The sequence below is a fragment of the Aristolochia californica genome, unplaced genomic scaffold (genome assembly GCF_029961685.1).
Source record: "Aristolochia californica isolate CCGP_79_NKW_82.1479 unplaced genomic scaffold, dmAriCali1.0.hap1 SCAF_10, whole genome shotgun sequence".
In the NCBI taxonomy this organism is placed as follows: Eukaryota; Viridiplantae; Streptophyta; class Magnoliopsida; order Piperales; family Aristolochiaceae; genus Aristolochia; species Aristolochia californica.
The window spans coordinates 3,476,063-3,501,063 of NW_027181771.1; the positions used below are offsets into that span (position 1 = coordinate 3,476,063).

Consider the following 25,001-nt stretch of genomic DNA (forward strand, 5'->3'; position numbering starts at 1 on the left):
ACAAGTTCCCAAAAAGAAAAGGAGAAACCATCACCGTTTTTAGGATCTTTTAGGTTGAAAAAGAAGGATTCTTAATTGAGAAAAGTAGCTGAGATAAAATAGGCAACAAAGGGGATTTGAGCCATTAATTTGAGTCTTGAAAAGGGGAATTTCCTATTTAAGAAGAAACAATCTCCTTGCATGGGATGAAGCAAAAACAAAATTTTGAAGAGGATTTAGTAAAAAAAAGAATTTGTTGATCATCTTTAATACAAACCTCAATTAAACAAAGTTCATAAGAAAAAATAACTTATTACTAGGAGAAAGACACCAGGCGTGGTTGATTATCCTTGGTTTTTTCTTCAATGAGTTCAATCTCCTCCAAAGGAATAATGTTGAGTAGATTTCAAATAAGATCCTATATCATTGGCTATGATACCATGTGTATTTTTTGGGGTCCTCTTCACATAATTACAAGGGTCTAAGAGAATAGAGAATAAGACATGAGAAAAAGGAGATAGAGACAGAGCTCTCTATCTCAAGGTCGTGGAGAGAGAAAGAGAAAAAACTAAGGGAGAGAAAGAAAAGGAAAATAGAGAGGAGAGCAAGAGAAGAATTTGAGCCAAGAGGAATATGTTTAAATGTTTTACCCCATGTATTGAGACTATATTTATAGTTGTAGAAACGTGTTTACAATGACAACAATGCCCTTAAGTTTACATACTTTAAAATAAATAAATAAACATAAAAGGACATACACGAGTTTGTATAATTACAATTCTATGTAATCTCTATGGAAGTTCTTCTTATTTATTAGCTATGCCACCCTACAACGGGTTTGACATTTCAACAAAAACTAAAGTTTTGGATTTATTCAAACTTCTGGATCTAAATCCTTAAACACTCGCCAAATAATTTCCTGTGGCTACCACATAGTATTCAATAAACCACTAGTACTTCTTTAGATCCCTCATATATCTCATAAAATGGACTCTCTATAAACCCCAAACTCTGCAATAATGGATGACCAATTATTATATAAGAAAAGATTCATTAAGTATCATCACATGGGTTGTTGGCAGTAAAAATACAATTGAAATTTTTTTTGGCATCAACGGCTAAAATTAGAATTCGGCATTGTTGAAGATAAACAAGGTGGAACTGAAATTTTTAGTGTTGAAAATAACTTCGATTTTGGATAATCGGATGTGCTGGTATATTTTTTATGTGATTCGTAATTACTTTTTGTATTGGTACAATCCATTTTTGTGGATAAAACCTGGCTATTTAACCATGGCAATGGGATCGTGTGGGCAAGTATGACGTATAGGAGTTGTTTCATGGATGGGTCCCATTGGCTTCAGTGTTCTGGAATTTTATCGACAATAGAAGTCGGCCAGGTTTTGATTCTCCCTTTCATTTTGTTCGTTTCGATATTAGGTGTACTGAGAGTGCCGAACAACAACATCTGAAGCGAGGCTTTCATGGATTGCAACTTCAGATGCTCTTCGCTACTTCCATCAACACCCTCTTCTCGTTTGCAACCTGCACCTTTCCCTAACAAGCTTCAGTTAAGGGTACGTCTCCGTACACTCTTTGTCCATCTGAAGAATTAAGGGTTTTATTATTGTTGTTTTTTTTTGTGCTTTTTGATAGGGTTTGAAGCGTCAAATTCCAGCGAAGCGTCTGGTATTAACAAATGCATCTGGGCCCGAGCAGGACTATGTAAACGGGTTTCCGAGCAGACCCTGTAAATTTTTCACGGAAGAGGTGATTAATCTCTGTATGTTGTATTTGTAGTTCTCTTTATTTTTTATTTTCTCTCGTTAAGATAATATTCAGATGCGTACAAGCGTCTGGTTATATTTTAGTGACTGAATTATTTTATGTTGCATTTAGTTTCTTGGTTCCTCCTATGTCGCGTTTCTGTAATGCTACCTATTACCTTTTTTTTTCTTTTTTTTTCTTTTAGGGCTCTCTTTCTTTGGAAGAATAAATGTGTGTACATTTTACTTACTGTATCTTGGAGTTGGATCATTTTGTAGTAAAAAGGCTGGTTAGTTTTCTATTATTTTTAGTGTCTCACTTTATAAAGGAAGATATTTGGGTGAGCATCATCTGTGTTTTCATTCGTTTGGTTATGTTTCAGTCATGTTTCTGTCGTTTGACTGAAGGTTAGGATGATATCTGTTGTATCATCCTCAGTTTTCCCCAATTTTTTTTATTTTTCTTTTTAAGCCGGCAAACTATTATCAATGTCCGTTGAGTATTGACACCCAAGAGATAAGTGAAATAAGTTTCCATCCATCATTCAATACATGCTGAATGCGCCTGTGAAAACCTTGGAATTGATTTGTTTGTGTTGCTTCCATGACGAGAGAAGACTGAGTACTGGGTGGCTTTTGAGTTTATTGTCAGGCAATTGGTGCTGAATATGGGGAAGGTTTTGAGACATTCAGACCAAATGAGCCTCTAAAAGTTGATGTGGTGAGTTCCTGTTGGCTTATTCTACATTTGGTTGCCGTGCCTGCTTCCTTGAACTTCAACAGAAAGGCTCCAAAATTCCCAAAGGTCATGTTATCTTCTTACAGGATTTTTTGAATGATAGAATGCAAGAGAGCTATCTCCAAAGAATACGGTATGTCATGAAGCCAGATGAAGCTTTTGGTCTTATCTTCTCATGGGACAATGTTGTGGTAATGGTTTCTTCTTTACTTGAAAATCTTTTGAGAATTTTACACTGTGAAGAATTTTTTTTCCTTTTCTTTTGATTTACAGCACCAGTGGATACAGTTACTATAAAGGAATGTGAATTATTCTTTTCTAATGCTGGTTCCCATTTGGAAATTAATCTGATTGATCTTTTGCACATATAATATTTAATGGACTTTGTGCTCTTTATTGTGATATTTAATATTGAAGTTACTTGGAATGCTATTTTGTAATTTTAGAGACACCAACACTGATTTGCAAATGAAGAGTATGTGGAGAAATCTATCTTGACTAATGTGATACTTTTTGTGTTTTTGAGAATAATGAGAATTTCATTAAGGTAGGAGCAGGAAAGATACAAAGAGAAGAGAAAGGAACACTACCCACATGACTGCACAGCTGCCAGCAAGAAGGAAAATAAATAAAAACCAATGAACATCTTAAGGAAAATAATTGCCAAGATGCTATCTAAAGAAACACCTTGATGAGCTAGGGAATCCACAACAGAATTAATACCGTGAACTGTGTGAAGACATGTTATATTAATCTATTGTATTCAAATAACTAACAGGGGTGAACCTCAGCAGATAAATAAGAAAGTATAAAAGAGGGACAGACTATTCATCCTAAACATGATTTGAGTAGCTTATTTTGTGAAAAGAACTTCTATTGGTGTCTCTGAGGTGCCCAACAGTTCACTCAGGCATAAACAAACAGATAATGGACAAATAAGAGCAAACATGAAAAATTTAAGTCTCTAAAATGTATACTGAGTGTTGAAGATACTGCCTTAAGAGATTGATCCTCAATCAATTAAGGATTATAAAAACTGATTCTCAATCAATTAAGGATCATTGCCCTGTTTAGGGCCTTCCATCACAGGAGCTAATTAAGCTCAATCACAGGAGCTAATTAGGCTCAATCATTCCTTGTATGTAGATTTACAATATCTTGTAATCAATTGTAAATCCCTTTAATTAGGGATATAACTCCTATAAATTAATGAAAGCATGGCACCCTAAAGTGTGGTGAATTTTAAATCATTCTTCTCATGGTATCAGAGCTCTTCTGGATTAAAATTCCGTGATCCACTATGGCCTCTGAATTTTCTTCTGATCTTCTCTCATTCAATACCATGCTTCACATGGTCACCATCGAACTTTCATCTTCCAACTATCTTCTATGGAAGAGTCAGTTCCTTCCGCTCCTTGACAGTCAAGGTCTGCTGGGTCATGTGGATGGTACTCTTGTGCCACCACCTCTTTTTGACCCTCCTACGTCTCAGACACCAAACCTCAAGCACTCATCATGGAAAGCTATTGACTAGCGTCTTCTCAGTCTTCTTCTTTCTTCTCTGTCCGAAGAAGCTATGGCTGAAGTCGTCGGTCTCTCCACCTCTCGTGAGGTATGGCTTGCTCTAGAGAATTCCTTCAGTCACAAGTCAAAAGCCCGTGAAATTCGTCTCAAAGACGACCTTCAATTGATGAAAAGAGGAGCTCGCCCGATGACGATCTACGCCCGCGCGTTCAAGGTCTTGTGCGACCAACTTCACGCCATCGGTCGTCCCATTGATGACACCGACAAGGCGCACTGGTTCCTCCGGGGTCTTGGCCCGGAATTCTCTGGATTTTCTTCTGCCCAAATGGCCCAAAACCCCTTACCCTGTTTTTCCGACATCGCCTCCCGCGCGGAAAGCTTCGAGATTTTTCAAAAATCTCTCGAGCCCACGGCTCCCTCCCCTGCGGCTTTCACTGCAAACCGAGTCTCCTATCAACGCTCCGGTGGCTCTTCTCGCCATCGCCGGGGTCGCGGAAACGGTCACGGCAGCCACGGCAGTTCTGGAAACAGAGGCACCTCCGTCTCCGGCCACGGCCACAGCCAACACAGTGATTCCGGTCACGGCTCAGGTCGTCCCACCACTAGCAATGGTCGCCGCCCCCCCCGGTGCCAAATCTGCCGTCAGGACGGCCACTATGCCGATCGCTGTCGGCAACGGTATTCACGGGAGGAATACCCTTCGGCGCATCTCGCTGATTCATTTAATCAGCAGTGCTCCGTGTCCGAAAATCAAAATTCGGACTGGTTCGTGGATACGGGGGCCACGGCCCACATGACCCCGGTTCACTCTTCATTGGATCAAACGGTAATCTACACGGGTAAGGATCGTGTAATTGTGGGGAATGGCGCGTCTCTACCTATTACTCATACTGGTTCCCTTTCTCCTTCCCCAGATCTTCAATTATTAGATATTTTGGTTGTTCCTCATCTTACTAAAAGTCTTTTGTCTATTAGTAAATTAACGAATGATTTTCCCTTCTCCGTTACGTTTACTAATAATTCTTTCACTGTTCAGAATCGCCAAACGGGAAAGGTGGTGGCAACCGGTCGGCGTGATGGAGGTCTATATGTGCTAGAGCGTGGAAATTCAGCACTTATTTCTGTTTTGAAAAATAAATCTCTTCATGCCTCCTATGATTTATGGCATGCTCGATTAGGCCATGTGCATCATTCTGTTATCTCCTTATTAAATAAAGATGGACATCTTCATCTTACTTCATTATTGCCCTCTCCGCATTTATGTGCTACATGTCAACTTTCCAAAAGTCACCGTTTGCCTTATCTTCGCAATGCAAAAAAGTCATCTCAATTGTTAGAATTAATTCATTGCGATATATGGGGTCCTTCACTAGTACCATCGAATTTGGGTTTTCTTTACTATGTTTTATTTATTGATGATTATTCTCGTTTCACTTGGCTTTACCCATTGAAATTGAAGTCTGATTTTTATGATATTTTTCTTCAATTTCACAAATTTGTTGAAAATCAACATTCTGCTCGTATCAAAAATTTTCAAAGCGATGGTGGTGCAGAATTTACTAGCACTCGTTTTAAACACCATCTCAGCTCTTCGGGAATTCATCATCAATTATCTTGTCCCTACACTCCTGCCCAAAATGGCCACGCAGAACGAAAACACCGTCATTTGACTGAAACTGGTTTGGCCCTACTCTTCCATTCCCACATTTCTCCTCGTTACTGGGTTGACGCCTTTAGCACTGCTGCCTACATCATCAATCGATTGCCCACACCGCTTCTCGGAGGTAAGTCCCCCTTTGAACTTATCTATGGTATTTCCCCAAATTATGACAATTTCCATCCTTTTGGTTGTCGTGTCTACCCATGTTTACGTGATTATATGCCAAATAAATTCTCGCCTCGTAGTATTCCTTGCATTTTTATGGGCTATAGTTCATCGTACAAAGGTTTTCGTTGTCTTAATCCTGTCACATCTAGACTTTATATTACTCGTCATGCTCAATTTGATGAGACTCATTTCCCATCCCATGCCTCTTCCCAGGCTCAACCTTTATCCTCTCTCAATTTCTCCAACTTTCTGGAACCCAGTCTCTCTTCTCCTGTCATGCCCCCATCTCTTTTGGCGCCCCATTCTCGGCATATTACTCAATCCGACTCCCTTCCTTGTGTTATTTGCACTAATCCCGTGGATGAGTCTTTGCAGGCCCCTTCTACTTTTACAGGACCTACTCTGCCACATGCTGATTCCACTGCTCCTGTTGCTACTATTCCGGTGGGTTCTCATCCTATGGTCACACGCGCCAAAGCTGGTATTTTCAAACCTCGTCACTCGACTGATCTGGCGTATTCTGGCTCATCTGGGCTGATTTCTGCTCTCCTCGCATCTACTGAGCCTAAAGGGTTCAAATCTGCTGCCAAGAATCCAGCCTGGCTTGCCGCTATGGATGAAGAAATTCAGGCTCTTCAAAATAATCGTACTTGGATTTTGGTACCTCGACCGGCTCATACCAATATTGTGGGTTCTAAATGGGTCTTTCGGACCAAATATTTGCCTGATGGTTCTATTGAACGGTTCAAAGCTCGTCTTGTCACGAAGGGGTTTACACAAGTCCCAGGTCTTGACTACACCGACACCTTCAGTCCTGTCATCAAAGCTACCACTATTCGGGTTGTACTCTCTCTTGCTATTAATCGTTGGTCTCTCCGTCAATTGGATGTCAAAAATGCATTCCTCAACGGTCATCTCAATGAGCGTGTCTATATGGACCAGCCACCTGGGTATATTGATCCTCGCTTCCCTGATCATGTTTGCCAGCTTCAGAAGGCTCTCTATGGTCTCAAACAAGCCCCTCGAGCTTGGTTCCAACGGTTCAGCTCTTTCCTTACACATCTTGGCTTCCACTGCAGTCGGGCTGATCCTTCGCTCTTCGTCTTTCATCGGCAATCTGACATCCTTTATCTGCTCCTATATGTCGATGATATTATTCTTACGGGCAACAACCCTTCTGTGCTTGATAATTTTGCCAGCAAGCTTCATTTTGAGTTCGCTACAAAGGACTTGGGTTCTCTCAGCTACTTCCTTGGTCTTGAAGCCACACCCACCACTGATGGGCTCTTTCTTAGTCAACTGAAATATGCACGTGACATTCTTGCTCGAGCTCACTTACTTGACAGCAAACCTGTACATACTCCTATGGTGGTTTCTCAGCATCTATCCTCTGTTGGTCAGTCTTTTTCGGATCCCACCCTTTATCGATCTCTTGTTGGTGCTCTTCAATATTTGACCATCACACGACCCGACATTGCTCATGCTGTCAACTCGGTTAGTCAATTTCTACACTCTCCCACTGATAACCACTTTCTTGCTGTTAAGCGTATTCTTCGGTATGTCAAAGGCACTCTTCATTATGGTCTATCCTTTCGCCCGTCTGCTTCTCCTGGCTCCTTAATTGCTTATTCTGATGCTGACTGGGCCGGCTGTCCTGACACTCGCCGCTCCACCTCGGGTTACTCCATCTACCTTGGGGACAACTTAGTCTCTTGGAGTGCCAAGAAGCAACCTACAGTTTCTCGTTCCAGCTGTGAATCAGAATATCGTGCCCTTGCTCTCACGGCCACCGAACTTATCTGGCTCACTCATCTCCTTCGTGATCTCAAAGTATCCATTCCCAAGCAGCCTCTTCTCTTATGCTATAACAAAAGCGCTCTTTTCTTGAGCTCCAACCCTGTTGTTCACAAACGGGCCAAACATGTTGAGCTAGACATTCACTTTCTGCGAGAACTTGTTGTTGCTGGAAAGATTCGCACTCAATATGTGCCATCTCACTTGCAGATTGCGGATATCTTCACCAAGAGCGTCTCTCGCCCTCTCTTTTAGTTTTTTCGATTCAAGCTTCACGTCTGTCCTAATCCGACGCTTAACTTGCGGGGGGCTTAACTTGCGGGGGGCTGTTGAAGATACTGCCTTAAGAGATTGATCCTCAATCAATTAAGGATTATAAAAACTGATTCTCAATCAATTAAGGATCATTGCCCTGTTTAGGGCCTTCCATCACAGGAGCTAATTAAGCTCAATCACAGGAGCTAATTAGGCTCAATCATTCCTTGTATGTAGATTTACAATATCTTGTAATCAATTGTAAATCCCTTTAATTAGGGATATCACTCCTATAAATTAATGAAAGCATGACACCCTAAAGTGTGGTGAATTTTAAATCATTCTTCTCACTGAGAATGATGAGAATTTCATTAAGAGGAGGCTTCACCACTGGACAGTTGCTGCCAAAATGCATGGGACAGAGAGGAAAGAGAGTGTGATGGGAGTGCATGGGAAGTCGTTGGGTTTGAGAGGGATTGTGCAAGGAGGGAGAGAGTTTTCTTACATAGCGAAATGGGGCATTGGTGAGTACTAGGGTGGGCATAGGTTTGGATAAGGGGAGATCTGCTACTCTATTGTGGAAATCTTACTCCTCTCAGCATTGCAATGTCAGAGTCTCTTTGGATATATTAGTTTGCCATAGTTTTGCTGCTGTAACGATTTTAGAGAAAGATAACACGAGACATCATTTTATCTGTATTCTTTTAGAAACTTTGGGAAGTTTCATTGATATTTTCAAACAGCTTATGAGAGATGGGTGACATGAAGCATTAGGAAGTTCTGAAGTTCAATTTTTAATGGAACTATCGGCTACATTAAAGATTTGCAGAATTTTTGAGAAAAAAGAAGCGGAAAACTTGGGCCCATTGACATCCTGTAGCATGCTTATGAAGGTTTTGGTTGGCAATCTTTCCTCTTTAAGTAAGTCCAATAATCTTTTTGTTTCTATTCCAAATCCTTTGCCCTATTTGCTATTTATTGAGGTTGAGACTTGTGACAAAGGTTGATGTAAAGCATGACCCTTTAGTGCTTTAGGGGATACTTTCTTATTTCATTTCCTAGTTAGTTTCTTAGTTTTAGTTTGCTTACATTTTTTGTTCTTTTAGGATAGGGACTGAGTTGTATTTTTGGATTGTTATTATATTGTAAATAATAAAGTCTAGGGTGAGGGGAGATATGTACAATATTTTTTTAGAGCAATACTCATGATTTTCTCTCTTCCTCTCTTTACGAAATTTCTTCTCTCTTACCTATAAATTGACATGGTATTAGAGCAACAACGGTTCTGATTAAGAAAGAAAGAAGAGGAAGAAAAGGGAAGAGGAAGAAGAAGAAGAATAGAGAGAAGTACTTCTGAAGATCAAGAATTGTAGTGAACGATCGGGCGAAGATGAGAGAACAAGAGTAGGAGCAACAACGAAGATGAGGACGAGGCAAAGAGAAAGGATGTGATGAAGGGAGGAATTATTAGAAGAGAAGTTTGGGCTTGGAAGAAGAGGGATTTACAGTTGTGCTAAGGAGGAACGTCCTACCAGGGAGGATGGTGCATCTATGGAGTCACAATTGCGTAGATGTTTGTGTTAGGTTACACGAGAATGAGCATGTGGCATGAGGAGCTTGAGGATGAAGCTACCAAGCACAAAAATCTTCCAGAGCAGGCGAAACTTTATTTTTCTTGGATGTAGTAACTATGAGCAATTTGAAAGTTTTGAAAATCATTGGAAAAATTGATGCAAAAAATAACTTCTTTGCATGCCTTTTGCATGATTGCAAAACTTTTTGAATCAGCTAAAAAAGACTATGGGTCTTGAAGTTTCAACCAAAGGCGGTAAAGAACTATTCATTGGTCCTACTAGCTTTAGAATGATGATTGGATCCATCATCAAAGTGATATACGAATTAGTAGAAGAAACGGAACATAAGATCTTAGCCATGGTTTTCATGTCGAAGAATACAGAAGAAGGATGGGGTTGGAGACATTTCTTAATGGCTATTCAATAGATCATTGACAAATACCTTAGGCCATATTCGTGATCAAATCTTTCAACAACACAGGATATGCCAGTCTACTATCCAACTCCCACTAAGCTGCTCATGCCCAGAACTCATCGCCCAATCAATACTCCGATGACATATGCAGAGGCTCTCTCTTGCCAGCCACTTTATTCATTAACATTTGCATGTTTATTAGATGGAAATAGCCTGAACATTAATAGCAACATACTTCACAAAAATAGAACTATGCTCCTATGTTGTTTGGTGCTAAAGACTAATCAATCTGAATGGAGTCTAGAAGATCTCAATGTCAAAATCAGTTGATTATTGTGTTGGAGCATCAGATTTAGGAAACTCTCCATGGCTCATTATGATATCCATGGAAGATGGAAGCAATATCATCATGACAGGTGAGAGGGCTTCTACTGACACTTTTGCAAGCATTGCCCAACCGCTTGGTTGAATTGTGGGAGTTCACCCAGATACTTTTCAATCACGGAAACTTGACAAAACTTGGGTTCTAATAATTCCGACTAAACCGTCATCACCATGTTTAAAGATTCCTTTGTACTACATGGATCAAAGATATGATATCCTTGTCAAGGTAGATCAATATAAAAAAAACAAAGGTCTTCCCTCTGCAATTGCAGCGATAACACAAAGACCCTTTACATTTAAAGAAAAATTTGAGAAAAGGATAAAAAACAAAATAGAAAAAGAAAAAAGAAAAAGAAATGGGAAAAAGGAAAAAAAGGAAGAAAATGAAGAGAAAAGAAAAAAAGAAAGAACAAAGATGAAATCGAAGGGGATCTTGATGAAGATGAAGGATTTTCCTAGTTGTTAGAAAATTGGTTAGCTCCAAAGAAGATAAGGTTGATCTAGAAAGGCAGAAGCTACATGATGAATTATTGGCAAAAAAGGGTGGATTTCTCATTGATCTACCTTTCAAATTTGAAAAGGTTGCCAAAAGAAAGAGATAATGAATATGGAAGTTGAGAAAATTTTGACTTAAATGAATAGGACATGCCAAACTCTCCGTTGAAGGTTATCCCCAATAATGTGCAAAAAAGGAAGCTGAATAATAGGATTAAAAATAGAAGAAAATTGGGAATTTGCACGTGTGACACCTTCAAGTGTGGTTCAGGAAGTCTTTATGTTCAGACTTCATCTGATTTATGTATTTTAGGGGGGGTTAGTCAACTTGAAGTTCGAGATGAAGATCAACCGCATGACGCCCTTCATCAGTTGAAGTCGTTAGTGGAGCGTTGATGACATTTCATCTGGATGCTGGGGATGAGGCGGTTCTTCATCTCCACGTTTTAAAATCCTTCATCTTGTTGAAGACTATTTTTGATCTTCTTCGAGATGAAGGACGCGCGCGGCTTGGTTTTTTTTTTTCACCTCTCTCCTCGCACCCCCCTCTCTCACGCATCCTCATTTCCCTTTTTTCCTCCCTCACTCATCTCCCTGCTCTCCCGACGTTGCTTCTCCCTCTCTTCGCCACCGGAGAAGCATGATATTTTGTCGGCGCCGTAAGCGAAATTTCAACAAGGGGTCTCTGTTCCGGGGGGCTGAGAAACAGCGATTCACATGTTTCCGAGAGCCCTCTGTCTTGGAAACTCTCTAGGCAGCGAAGCCCCAACGGGCTGCGATTCGCCACTAGAAAAGCAGGTGACTCCGTCGGTGCCGTGAGAGAGGTAGGAGACTACTGTCGCCCACCTTTGTCGGTGCTGTGAGGAAAGGATCCGCTTTCGCAACCGACGGCCGCAATGTTTGGGAGCTGCAGAAGGAAGAAGACGGGTTCCGATTAAATTTTCCTAAGTTAGGAAAATTTAATCATCGTCAGCGCAGTAAGCTGAGTCTCGCGCCAGACCGGGCGGACTGAACCGAGTCAACCCAGGCCAATAAACTTCATATTTAATTACTTCATATTAAACTTCATATTTAAGTCTCTGGTAAATAAAATATAATTAAAGTATGTATTTGATTAATTAATTACTTTTAATTTTGTGAAAATATATTATTAATTAATACCATGTAAAAAATCTATCTTGTGTTATTAATATAATACTTTGTTATTCATTAATCATATTTATTTTTTATTTACTCTATTGTATTAGTGATTTAATAGTGGTAATTAAAATATTATTAACTCAAACACTTGGTTTAATTCAATCATTTTTATAATTAATAAAATCAATGGTTTTAAATTTCGAAGATGAAGATGAAGATGAACTTGTCCACACTAACACCCTTTTTCGAAGATTTCGAACATGAACTGTTCACATTAACACCCATTTTGAAGATGAAGATCATGTAGATGCATGAGATGAAGATGAAGATTAAATTTCCAGTTTGTTGACTAACCCCCCCTTAGAAGAAAACCCAAAATCATCACTAACTCAGAACCAGTCAATATTATTCTTAACCAAATTTCTGCAAATAATATCCATGAACCAGACCCAAACCTTGACCTGATCCTTTTAATCAGCCCAGAACATTTTTTTGTGAAGCCAACTTACTGAGCTTTCTTGTCATAAACCAAACAACAACTTCTAATGAATTGACTACACCGATCAGCCAAACCACCTGTTCATCAACCTCAATAAAATCATTAAGATGCTCTGCACCAAATCATTTTCAGGGATTATTCTTTTTTCTAGTTACCCTTTTCCTTACCTTCAAATAACTCCATTTTGGGTCCTCCCCTGAAAAATCCAGCACCGTACACTTTGATTTTTCTGAACATTATCTCAGTAATCCAACCGTCTTGCATTCTCCTATCGCATCAGTCATTCATGGGCCAATGCCAAAACCAACACTGTAGATGAAATCCAGACCCTGAACACATATCAAAACCTTGGAAAATTCTTCAGATTGATCATGTAAGAATTGGAAATTGAACATTTCACTCCTATTGAGCTCACATGCTCAACCAGATGGCATTAACCACAAATATGATTACTCTTCCAGCTTTACAATGAAGGTGATATCATGGAACATCAAAGGATTGGGAAATAGCCATTAAAAAGCTCTTATTCGAGACGTCCTGAAAAATGTGAGACTGAATTTGGTCATGTTTTAGGAAACCAAATTGCAAGATATGCTACCAATGATAATTCAAGATTGCTGGCAGGCTCGTTTTATGGGATTTGACTTTATTCCTTATGAGGGTTCAGCTGGTGGGCTCCTAATTGCTTGGGGCAAAACAGCATTGCTACTAGCAGATGTTATCAAAGGTAGATTCTGTATTGGTGCTTCCTTCAAAGATAGAAAAACCGGAGATAAATGAGCTGCTTGTAATATATATAGGCCCACTAGAAAAAATGATAGAGCTGAGTTCTCGAGTGACCTAAACATGATAATGAGGACTTGTGATATGCCTTGGCTTTTGGGAGGAGACTTCAATATAATTTGTCATTTATATGAAAAGTCCTCTCCATCAAGATCCTTCACTCCAGCAATGCAAGACTTCTCTGATTTATCAATGATAATATTTTGATAGGATTAACTTCCTCTGAGGCGCTCTTCACTTGGTCTAATGGACAATCTCCTCCAATTATGCCCAAACTAGATCATTTTCTAGCTACGCCAAAGTGGTTGAACCTCTTTCCTAATGCCCATGCCCATGCTCTCCCAAGGCCTATTTCAGATCATTTTCCGATTCTCTTGGATTCTGGTCATCCTCCCTTAGGTGCGTGTCCTTTTTGGTTTGAAAAAAATGTGGTTTTGATGGACCCCAGGTAACACAAGTCTATAGCGGAGAGGTAAAAGAGGAAAAGAAGTTGGAGAAAGTATGAAAAGGGCTCAAGAGCCCATTGAGGAAGCTCCACTTGGCAACACCGGTACTGTCCTTTAAAAGATTGTGAGTTACGGGCAGAGAACAAAGGGAATAAGAGACATGAGGGATGGATAGGTTGGGGGAGGAGGATCTGGGAGACGCTTTACCCTTGAACTGTAGCGATGCACTGAAGATTGGAAGATCATGGGAAGGAGGTCCATTGGAGTTTTGGGTGCTATCAGCTGACTAAAACTTTGTTCAGGGTTCCAATGTCATGGCATTAGAGCAATTCGAGCTTGGGCATGGTGAAGACAAAAATATATGGAAGAGTCAAATCAGTGGAGTAGGAGGTTTCGAGTTTTAAGAATGGGGTGGAGTTGAAATAAGACATGTTAGTTATTCGAGAGCTGTTAATAGAAGTTAGAGAAGGGGAAATCCCTGATGGGAGAGTCCTCGACGAAGAAGTATCGGGGAACATATGTGGTTGGAAAATGCAGGGAAAAAAGGGCGAAGGATAGACTTACTAGTATTCTCAGAATAGAAGAGGAGAATCTCACTCAGCATCTTGTATCAATGTCGATGAATGCTTTGTGCGGAGGAGTAACCACGGGCAACACCCTTATGCTTCGGGGCTTACTTGGTAGGAGGTGGTGGTCCTCATTGACAATGGCGCCTCCCATAACTTCTTTAGCTCATCACTGGTCCAAGAGTTGGACCTCTTGATGGTGCGTAGTAGACCCTTCGGAGTCACTATGGGTGATAGTTATTGTATTCGAGGAGAAAGGTTGTGCCTCGACCTCGAGATTGAAAGTCAGGGACTAAGAATCAAGCAATAATTCTATCTTTTCGCCATGGAGAGCGCCAAAGTAGTCTTGGGGGTGGCATGGCTTAAGATCTTGGGTGATATCTATCTCAATTGGAGGAATTTCTCAATGACATTCAAAATCAATGGGAGAAAGACCAAGTTTCAAGGAGAACCTGCTCTAGCCAAGGTAGAGGTGCCTCTTAAAGTGATGACTAGAATTTTGGAGTATGGAGGATAGGTTGCCTATTAGATTATAATGGGGTTTTGAAGGTGGAAGAGGTAATCACAGAGGAGGTTTCCCTAGAGACTACCTGCTTTAAGGGTATGGAATGATCAGGTTGCCTGTACTTCTGAATTCTAGCAAGTAATGCCCAAAACAAATTCAATGCACTTTAGGATTAATTTCTTACTTGTTTGTTTTGTGACTAGTCAAGACTCAAATCATTAAAGTTGCTAAACAAAACTGCAAAAACAACCACTAAGGTAAAGGAAAGAGTTAATCTCATGCAATGATATCGCACCAACTGGCCAAATCATACTACGGATTGACTAACAAGTATACCACAAATAAGAGATTTTTTTCTTGAAACTGGCTACGGGTCTCGACGTCAAATTGGGCTTAACAAGTGGACTTAGCAAGAAAGGAAATTAGCTACAAGCACAAAAATAGATATGTAACGTTATTTAAGCAAAAAAGAGAGTTGGAACGATGTAACCTTGTGCACTGGTTGAAGCTGATTGAGTTGAAGTAGGTGATGTAGACGCCAAGATGATGTTGAAGCCAATGATCGGTGAACCTTCGAGCACAAACTTTTATTTTTCACACGTGCAAACTCGCATGTGTGACTCGCGCACATGCATGAGGGATGACCGCATGTCATCTGGTGAACTTATATCTGAGCTGATTTGGGGATGCAGTGTTCCGCCGAAGTTGTCGACAGTGGTGTACTGAGCCGAAGGTGTCGGAAGCGTCGGCATGAGGTCGGCAACGATAGATAGTGATGGTCGACGACGAGTTTGGTCAACATGAAGTTCTGCAACAATTTTAGTGGTGTTCTGCGACAACCATAGTTTGGAAATGTCGATTGAAGCTTAAAATAGGTTGGAAGATGTCGGTGGTCATCGTAATTGGTGACGAAGGACTGGAAGATAGAGGAGTTGTTTGTGAAGGCTATAAGCGTCGACGACGGAAGGAAAATGGGAAGTAGGTGAGGGATGACGAGCCGAGCTAGCTGGGGCTCTGGTTTGTCTCGATCAAAGAGGAGAAAAGGGTTGAAGCTTCAGCTATGCATACCTGGAGTATCCGCCGTGTTGTCCTAGAAACACTTGTGTACCAAAGTGAAGCACCGAATCGGAATTGACGTGTTCATAGAGAGGAGCAAAGGAGCAACAATGAAGATGCTTTATTGATGTCGAAGTTTGTATGTGTGGAATCTTTGGCTCTAATGCCAAATTGATGCGGCACAGTTATGGTTTTAATTAAACATACCTGGTTGATGAATAATTGGCTCCGCTACTGGAATTTGAAAGAGAAGGAGAAGAGGAACGCGAGGAGAAGATACAAGTAACAGCAGAGAAATTTTTCCATTCATTCATCAAATCAATCCTTTATGGTTTTGTTACAATTAATTATTAACAAAAATTCAAAATTCAAAATTCAAAACGAATAATATCTATAATTGATAGAATCTCGTAAAATCAGGGAAGATAAAATAAAAATATTTTTTTTTATAAAAATGAATAATCACCCAACCACAATGTGGTAGGTCCTGCTGAGGCTTGATGCTTTCGAGTGTACACTCGTGTGATCGGTGGTATACGGGTGTCCCCTCTAGGCAAAAGTTATAGTATCTAGAAAGGTGTTTGGTGGGGAAAATTGTAATGGTCTAGGAATACAATGACCCGGAAGGATAATATACATACTACGTCTAATAAGTGTCTACTCGTGTGCGTAGTTACTCTATTTTGTTGTGGAGTATAAGCACAAGAAGTTTGAGGAATGATGCCATTATCAGCACGAAAAGGAAAAGATAAATTCAGAAAATCCTTGGCATTATTAAATTGTAGAATTCAAATGTTGGAAGAAGAATGAACTTTTATGTCTGAATAGAACTATTTTAATACGAAAAAAATTCTGACTTGTTTTTCAACTAGAATAACCAGGTCAAAGAATTGTAATTGTCAATTAAAGTAATGAAATCATTTAAAAAAAATTAAAGTAATGAAATACTGATTCCCTAACAGACTCTTGCTTTTAATTAGTCCCCATGCATCAATGTGAACAAGTGAAAATGGTTGGGAATTCTTTTTATTGACTCAGATGCAAATATAGCCCTGTGATGCTTCCCCAATCGACACGGTTCGCAATCAAGAGACACATATGAACATAATGAAGGAAAAAGTTACATGCAAATTGACCGATGAGGGTTGATTGAGCCTCAAACGCCATAGGAAAAAGTCAGCTAAAGTCTTCAAGGCCTTCAGGTCCTTGTCCTCTCCACCATTGAGGTAATATAATCTATTCTTTCATGGTCTCCACCAATCTTCCGTCTAAAGGTCCTGGAAAACAGACATGGGGGGAAAGAAAGTCATTAAGCAATTTAAAGTTTTAGTTAGTTGTCTAACTGACTATAAGCTTACTGGGAACTTAGGAATATACAAAACAGAATTCAAAGACCTATATCATAAGATATTGAGGTAGATCCTTGACCACAAACTGTGGACTTGGATCTATCATTCGAGGAAACCAAACATAAGGAATTGCTAGGAGATTAAGAGGGAAAACAGTCAGACTTACCTGTCATGAGTGCTGAATCAACGTAGTCTATTACCCAAAACTGAGATGAGGGAGAGACTAGAGTGCAAATAACAGACCTCTATGGGCTAGTGTAACATTTGTGAAGCTTATCTTTATTCATAGATGCAACATCTGTGTGTGCAGTGGGCCGAGAAGTAGTACTTGCCTCGTGAGACACCTGATTGCACACATAGGTTTGCCAAATTTATCTCAGAATTTCTTGGACATATGATAAGTATGACCATAATGAATGTATGGCTGAAATACTCTGCCTTTGCCTCTTCTTCCCCGATTTCTACCTCTTATCTTACTGATTTCTCCCTTGACCTCTACTAAGTTGATTTATATTGGTATTTAAGGTAGCTAAAGTCTCCTTTAGGTCTCACTTCTAGGGGATAGGTGACAGCTGTAGCTCTGAGTAATGCAGCAAAAGATTCCTCAAACAAAGGAGTAGTACTGGCCAGCATTTAGCACAATCTGAATCATACTCTGGTCCAAGAGTATTGTACAGATTGACCACTTTAAGGGTTTTCTTTTGTTTTTCCAGCTATTCTTCATCAGGAACAATGGTTGATATTGAAGTACCTCCTGCCATAAATGATGCATATCACCGATAATCTCAAACATCAAATTATCGCCCCTTTTTGTAGTAAGCCATTTAACATATAGATAAAAAATTCCAGGATATATTGCTAGCCTAAGAGAACCGTTTTTCCAGAAGTATCTTAGATTCTCTTAGGGGGGTTAGTCCATAATGAAGTGGAATGAATTCCCCCTGCATTACCTAGTTCATAAAAAAATTGCGTTAGTGTAGAAAGAATTGAATTGAAGTGAGATTACACCGTTTCATTCGCTCAAGCAAAAATAGGGGAAAGTTGATTCCTACCTATTTTGCGAATCATCAACTTTCCTCGTGCGACGCGTGTTGCTCCCCCCCCCCCCCCCCCCAAACGAAAAATTTATCAAATTCGTTGTTCTCCTCTCCCTCTCCCTCAGCCTTCGTCTCTCGACGATTTTTTGCCCCATCTTCTTCCTCTCGTCTTCGCTCTCTCTGCTCCCTCTTGACCTCCGTCGCAGAGCACGGGAGGCCGACCCTTTGTCGCAGAGCCTCTCGGCCTCCCTCTCTTCCCCCCTGTCGGCCTTCCTCCCTCTCCTCTCCCTCTCGACCTCCGTCGCAGAGCACGGGAGGCCGACCCTCTGTCGCAGAGTCTCTCGGCCTCCCTCTTTTCTCCCTCTCGACGTACTGTCGGAGGGTCGCCTCCATCGCCGTTGCCTGCTGGCCCACCGCTGAGGAAGACGAAGACGATGTTTAGTTTTTCCTTAGTTAGGAAAAATTAAACCATCGTCATAATTGGTTTAATTATCCAATTAATTAAACCATTAGTTTTTCATTTTTTGTTAATATATTATTAATTAATAATATGTAAAATATATATTATGTTATTGATAAATTAATATATTTATTTATTTATTATGTATTTTTTATTTTTTATTAAAATAGTGAGTTTTAATGTTAAACTATATCTTATGTTATTACAAAATAATTTATTTATTTATTATATTCACTTATGTTATTTTTAACTTTTTATTTATTTTAAATAATTTATTCTAGTCACGCGTAATTAGTATATTAATTTATAATAAATTTTAATCATTAATTGGTTTAATTATCCAATTTCTATAATTAATTAAACCATTACATTTATTTATTATATTCTCTTATGTTATTTTTTAATTTTTTTTTAATTTTGTATAATTTATTCTAGTCACACGTAACTATTGTTTTAATTTATAATAAATTATAATCATTAAGTAATATGATATAGTTTTTCTTTAATTAGGATATTAATATATTCTAATACTACACTTTAAATCACTTATAAGTGTAGTAACCACGTTTATTTTGGTTAATTATATGTTTAGGTATATGTTCTATTTTAAGTATATTATAAGAGGTTACTCATTCTCTTTTTTATATCATATTTTTCATTTGGGGGCACTAACACTGGAATTTGTTTTTCAGCCACTTGAACTCGTCTACACTAACACCCAAACATGAGTTGAAGTTGAATCAATTCATTTCACTTCAATTCAAGTTCATTGTGAACTAACCCCTCTTCAGTAGTCTTTTTGTATATAACTTGGTTCACAATATTGGATTCCATACTATTTGGTACCAGGCCATGATTGTATAATCATCTTGCTTCTATACTTTATTTTTTGGATCAAGAGGACTTGTAATGAAAAACTTTAACCTCCCTGTAGAACCAAGGAAGATTTGGACTGGTTAAAATACACAACATATTTTTTCCTATTCAACTTGTCAGACGTGGGAATTTATTCTCATAGTTTCAATTTCTTTCCTATTCACTAACTTCTGTCATAGTTTCAATGAAAGACACACACACACATGGAATATTCAAGATAGACTGAAAGAAATTGTGTGCAAATTTTGGAATAGACAGTCAATTGGACAATAGGATGAATAATCAACTAGAAATCTTGTTTGTACTAGTGACTATTGACTTATTGACAACAACTTAGGCACAATAACAGACAGATAACTCCAAAAACAGTACCAGCATACCCCACAATGCTCAGAAGACGGGGTTACTGGTCCTAGAGATGTCTGCAATTCAGCACACTTACAGGTAGAAGGTAGGCACTTTACTTTAAACACACCTTAACTTCATAAAAAGGGAAGGCAGACAGTATCAATCTTCTAAGAGATTCAGAATGCAGTTATATCATTTCAATGAGGCAAATACAGCACCAAGATTGAACCTGGGGACCTGCGGCAGGGGAATACAGGGACTATTATCAGTCACAGATCAATTCAGACTGAAACAAAGAAAAAAAAAGTGAGGAAAGTACAAGGATGGATCAATCAGTGCTTTGAAAGCCATGTAAATTGGTAAAAATATGATCAATTAGAGAGGAACAAAAAGAGAGAAGATGATGACCATAGTTATTGTATTCACTAACTTTGTGGAGTTAAGGTTTAATTGTGACTAACTCCTTTTGTGTCTAATGCCCTTAGCAACTTAGTGAATAGAACATAAAACAAAATACAAAGTACCCTTCATGTGTGCATGATTAAAGCTCTTGACTTAGTTACAAAAGTAACCTTATTTCTCTATCCTCAACATAATAAATGATCCTAATTACAAAAATACCCCTATTTCATTATCTCTCAACACTAATTTAGCTATCATACTACTTAGTAGTAGAGGGACTACCTTTTAAATGGCCTAGTTCAACACAGTAACTTCTGCTCCTGCCGAGTAAAATTACCTCAGTGTGCTACGAGTCTTATAATTTAGACCAAAATTGCTGCCATTTCTTTTTGAAAGTTAACACCTTTTTTTAATTTTTTTTTTTTTTTAACACCCTTCTTTTTTTTTAAATGTTTTTTTTTTAACACCCTTCTTATCTACCATGATGCATGATTTCAGAGTTTCTATATGTATACAGTTCTAACATCATACATGTCGCATATGAAAGAAGGTGTAGTTCATGCTTCCAGTGTCACATTACTTAGTACTTATTCATTGACCCATGTCACGTCCTATGTGCCTTCAGGCGGATTCTAGATCATTAAAATTAAGTGCTTGGAAGCAACTGGCCACAGAAGAAGGTAAAGTTTTTTATATTTCTTTTTTTTTAAATGATAAAGTTTTTTATATTTCAAAACTGTTTTTTTCATAAGTTATGAAAATAACAATTATGCCCTATGTAATTAGGAACTACTCTCTTATGCCTCTTTATGTTTTTCATATTGTTTCTCTTTTGATTTAAAGTGTTGGCTTTTGCTTTATATTGACAAGTTCCAACCTGAGCAGGGAAAGACATTCCCACTGATGGAGATATCCAAAGATTAATGCTTTATACTGGTGCTGATCATGTCCTACATAAGGTTTGCTATCATGGCTTCACCATAATGTACATAGCTAAACTTAGTTTTGAACTACCTTGTTGTTTTTTAGGCTATTCAAATGATCTGTCAAAACAAATCATCTTGTCATTTATCATCTCTCAAAGGAAAACAGTTTTTGTCCTGTATACACAGTTTAATTGCTGTTCGTTATTACAGATTCTATTTTTCCTTTTATTTTTTATTTTGACTGATCCCTCCATTAGTTATTCTGGTTGATATGGGTGATACCTTCATGCATTCAGGTTTTGTATTGGGCAGATGGAGAAAGTGAACTTGAGAGATTGAAGGCTCGACTCTCTCAATTATACTTTGAAAACCTTTTCAAGGTTAGAAGTCTGGACTGTTGATTAATGCATAGTTAAGCACATGTCGTTGTTTTAAAAGAAAACACATATTGGTGTTTTAACAAAAAAGCACATGCTAATCTTGGATGGGTATGAGATGGTTTGATGATGAAAGAAAGAAGTTTTGATACAAAAAGCACAATGAAACAGAGAACAAAGAGAAAAAACGTTCATGGGGAACTCAATTGCCCCTCAAAGGTGATACATGGTTTGCAAGTTAAATTTTGACTAAATTTCTCTCTTTTCCCCCTCAAACAAGGAAACTATCTAAACTTGGTAAACAACTCTTTATAGATCTGTTTCTTTAATTTAGAAAAGTGAGGCCATTTTTATTGGAAAGTGGAATTTCTCTTGGATGCCAACTCCTTTGTTGAGATTTTCGTTTCTATTAATTGACAAAAAGACCCTCCATAATTCTAATTATAATAATATGACTTTACTATCTTCTCTTTATCTAAAATAACTCAAATATCCCAGTAATGACAAAATTATCCCTTTACTGTTAGGTCCCAACAACCTCAAACCTAGAGAGAGAGAGAGAGAGAGAGAGAGAGAGAGAGAGAGAGAGAGAGGGGGGTAATAGGTTTCTATACACTAATGACTAATTCTGAATCTTCTCCTAGAATTCAAATGTGCAATGTGCAATTTAAAATTAATTACCAATTTCAAGAATTATGGTATACCACACAACCATGTTAGCAACCATTGAGGTTTTGGGCTGCCAATGGCTGACAATGTGAAGGTTTTTGTTTGAGAAAGAGGCATGCAGGTTTGTTCTAGATTCAGTACAAGTTGAGAAAAAAATTGGAGAAAAAGGAGTTTTGGTGTGGATTGGAATGTTCCAGCAAATCTACGAGTCTTTCTTTTATTAGACTTCTTTTTCTTCTTCTTCTTCTTCTTCTTCTTCTTCTTCTTCTTCTTCTCTCTCTCCCTCTCTCTCTCTCTCTCTCTCTCTCTCTCTTTTTGAGTGAGAGTGAATTTATTCAAGACAAACCAAGAACAAACAACAAAGCTAAGAAAGGAACATTCCCCTTACAACGAGTGATTGGAGGGAGACATCTGCTTGGCAAGGGAATTAGCTAAAGCATTAGCTGACCGGGGAATATGAATCCAAATACAAACAAAAGGAGAACAAATGTCTACAATTTCATGGAAAAACTCCATTGCTACCAAGGGGGACGGAGAGAGTTGAGCACCAACCAATATCGAGCTTGGAGTTGCCTTCAGTCATGAGTCGGCCACTGAAATGATCTCGGAACACAATAAGCCCATGAAGAAGAGCATGAAGTTCGGTTTAGGTGAAATGCGAGATGCCTAAGGGGCCAGAGTAGCAGGCAAGAACAACTCCCTTTCTATTTGTGATTGTCCCCCCAAAACCCGCTTTACTTGGATTGCCAAAGGCAGCCCCATCGAAGTACCAGCTGGAGGAGGAATCCAGTCAATAGTGGAAGGGGGCTTTGGTGGGGTAGACATCTAAGTAATGACACACCAATTCTCTCTAAGAATGATATGCCTGAGATGCTCAAATTTCTTTCTAGTGTGAATTCAAGCAAATATCAGGCTAGCAATTCGAAAGGTAACCTCATCAATAGTAGAATGTCTGTTGTTGAATCGCTGTTTGTTCCTCTCAGTCCATAAGCCCCAGAGGATGTGGACAGTGCAGGCCAAAAGGAGCTCCTTGCCTAATCCTGGAATTTGACAACCTTTCCCCATTTGGCTAGCAATCAAGAGGCACAAGGGACGCAAAATTGGATGCCAATTTTGTTAAAATGATTGGTCCAAACCATCCAAGGGAGCTGGTAGTTTAGGAGGTGCTCAATGTTTCTTCTCTTCTACCACAGAAGGGACAAAGGGGAGGGCACTCCACATGAAGAAGTGAGTTTCTGGGGGGCTGGATAAATTCCAGGAAGCTGCTGCATAGTGATTTTTAGTAATGTTCCAGCCATTGATGAAATGATATGCTGCTGCCACAGTAAACTTGCCACTTTTTTCCTGAATCCAGACTATTTTATCAGCTGTTCTACTTCTGATTCTATGGAGCACATGGAGGTTGCTGGCTGGCCAAAATAGCTTCAGTATCATTTAAACCATGTCTGAGATTGAGATTCCAACTGCTGCTACCTCTCCAAGAATCAGGAGTGATGTGGGGTTGAAGAGACAAGTGAATGGGGTTGGGTATGCATCCTTCAAGGGTCCACAATCAAGCAGGTGATCATTCCAAAACTCAACCTTCTGCCCATTCCCAGTATAGAATCTGACAGCAGCAATAAATCTGGTCAGGAGGGGGTATAGGGATCGCAAGAGGTGACATTCTCATTCTTGAGCCCCCAAAAATCCACCAATGGAAGTGCTAGTTTAACTTTCAAGCAATCATTTGCTGCCACATGGTTTCTGCGCTGGTGTTGAATTTTCAAATCCACTCAAGAAGTAGTGCAAGATTCATCTCGTTTGTATTTCTAATGCCCGGACCTCCTTGCTTCTTAGGTTTATAGACACCCTTTCAACTAACAAGGTGGTATTTAAAACCACTGTCAGTCCCTCTTCAAAGAAATCTTTTCCGAGTCTTTCAATTTTTCGGCAAATATAAGTTGGACAAGAAATACATGACATGTAGTAATTTGACAGATCAACAGTTCTGGAATTCAAAAGGACCATCTGCCCGACTTTAGAAAGGAGACGGCCTTTCCAGGTAGACAATCTGCATTCTAGCCTTTCAAGGATTGGCATCCATAGAGTCTTGTTTGTTTTGCAGTCGAATAGAGGCAGTCACTAGTAGGTGGTGGGTAAACTTGCACAAACACACCCCAGTTGGTTAGCTATTTCCTCCAAACTCTTTGTTAAAGCTCATCATAGAAGTTTTCTCTAATTTATTTTTTGGCCAAAAATCATCTCAAAAGAGATTGAGGAGAGCTTTGAGTTTGAGCATTTGATCGATGCTACCCTCACAAGAAGAAATTGTATCATCCACAAATTGGAGAATTTGGATATCAAATTCGCCTTTGTCAGCAACTGGATTGAGTCACCCTGCTTCCGTAGAGTAGATTATTGCAGAGAGATATTCAGCCACTCAAATGAAAAGGAGGGGGTAGAGCGGGTTACCTTGCATAATGCCATGAGTTCCTTTAAAGAGGGGCTAATTCCCAGCCACAACCCGTAGGAGGGATCAACTGTTGGATGGTGTTTAGCAGTTCATCCTAGAATTTAGCCTACTCTTTGTATTGGATCGGGCTATAAACACCTGCAAGGCACCATTGATTGCTCGATTCCCTATAACAACATCAATAACATCCACCAAGTTAAAAGTGTCCCAAAGCGCCACCAGAGTGACCAATAGCATTGACTTCCTTCTGATCCGAATACGCAAAAAGTTCTTTGGCAAATCAACTTTTGTGTAACTTGGATTTTCATCTTTTGCAGTATAACTGTGGCAGATTTCTCACTTGCTAGGAGGTTGAGG

The 25,001-nt window shown here is 39.2% G+C and overlaps 1 protein-coding gene across 1 annotated transcript in view; it reads left to right on the top strand.

Moving 5' to 3' along the window:
* Nucleotides 1–1,409: 1,409 nt before the first annotated feature.
* LOC137941466 (5-amino-6-(5-phospho-D-ribitylamino)uracil phosphatase, chloroplastic) overlaps nt 1,410–25,001 on the top strand; it is a 30,059-nt gene continuing 6,467 nt past the window's right edge. The window contains exons 1-7 of the mRNA XM_068786901.1: nt 1,410–1,556; nt 1,636–1,749; nt 2,398–2,466; nt 2,571–2,675; nt 20,846–20,900; nt 21,106–21,179; nt 21,443–21,526. Coding sequence (XP_068643002.1) covers nt 1,464–1,556; nt 1,636–1,749; nt 2,398–2,466; nt 2,571–2,675; nt 20,846–20,900; nt 21,106–21,179; nt 21,443–21,526 — 594 coding nt within the window. The 5' untranslated portion in view covers nt 1,410–1,463. The remainder of the gene's footprint in view (nt 1,557–1,635; nt 1,750–2,397; nt 2,467–2,570; nt 2,676–20,845; nt 20,901–21,105; nt 21,180–21,442; nt 21,527–25,001) is intronic.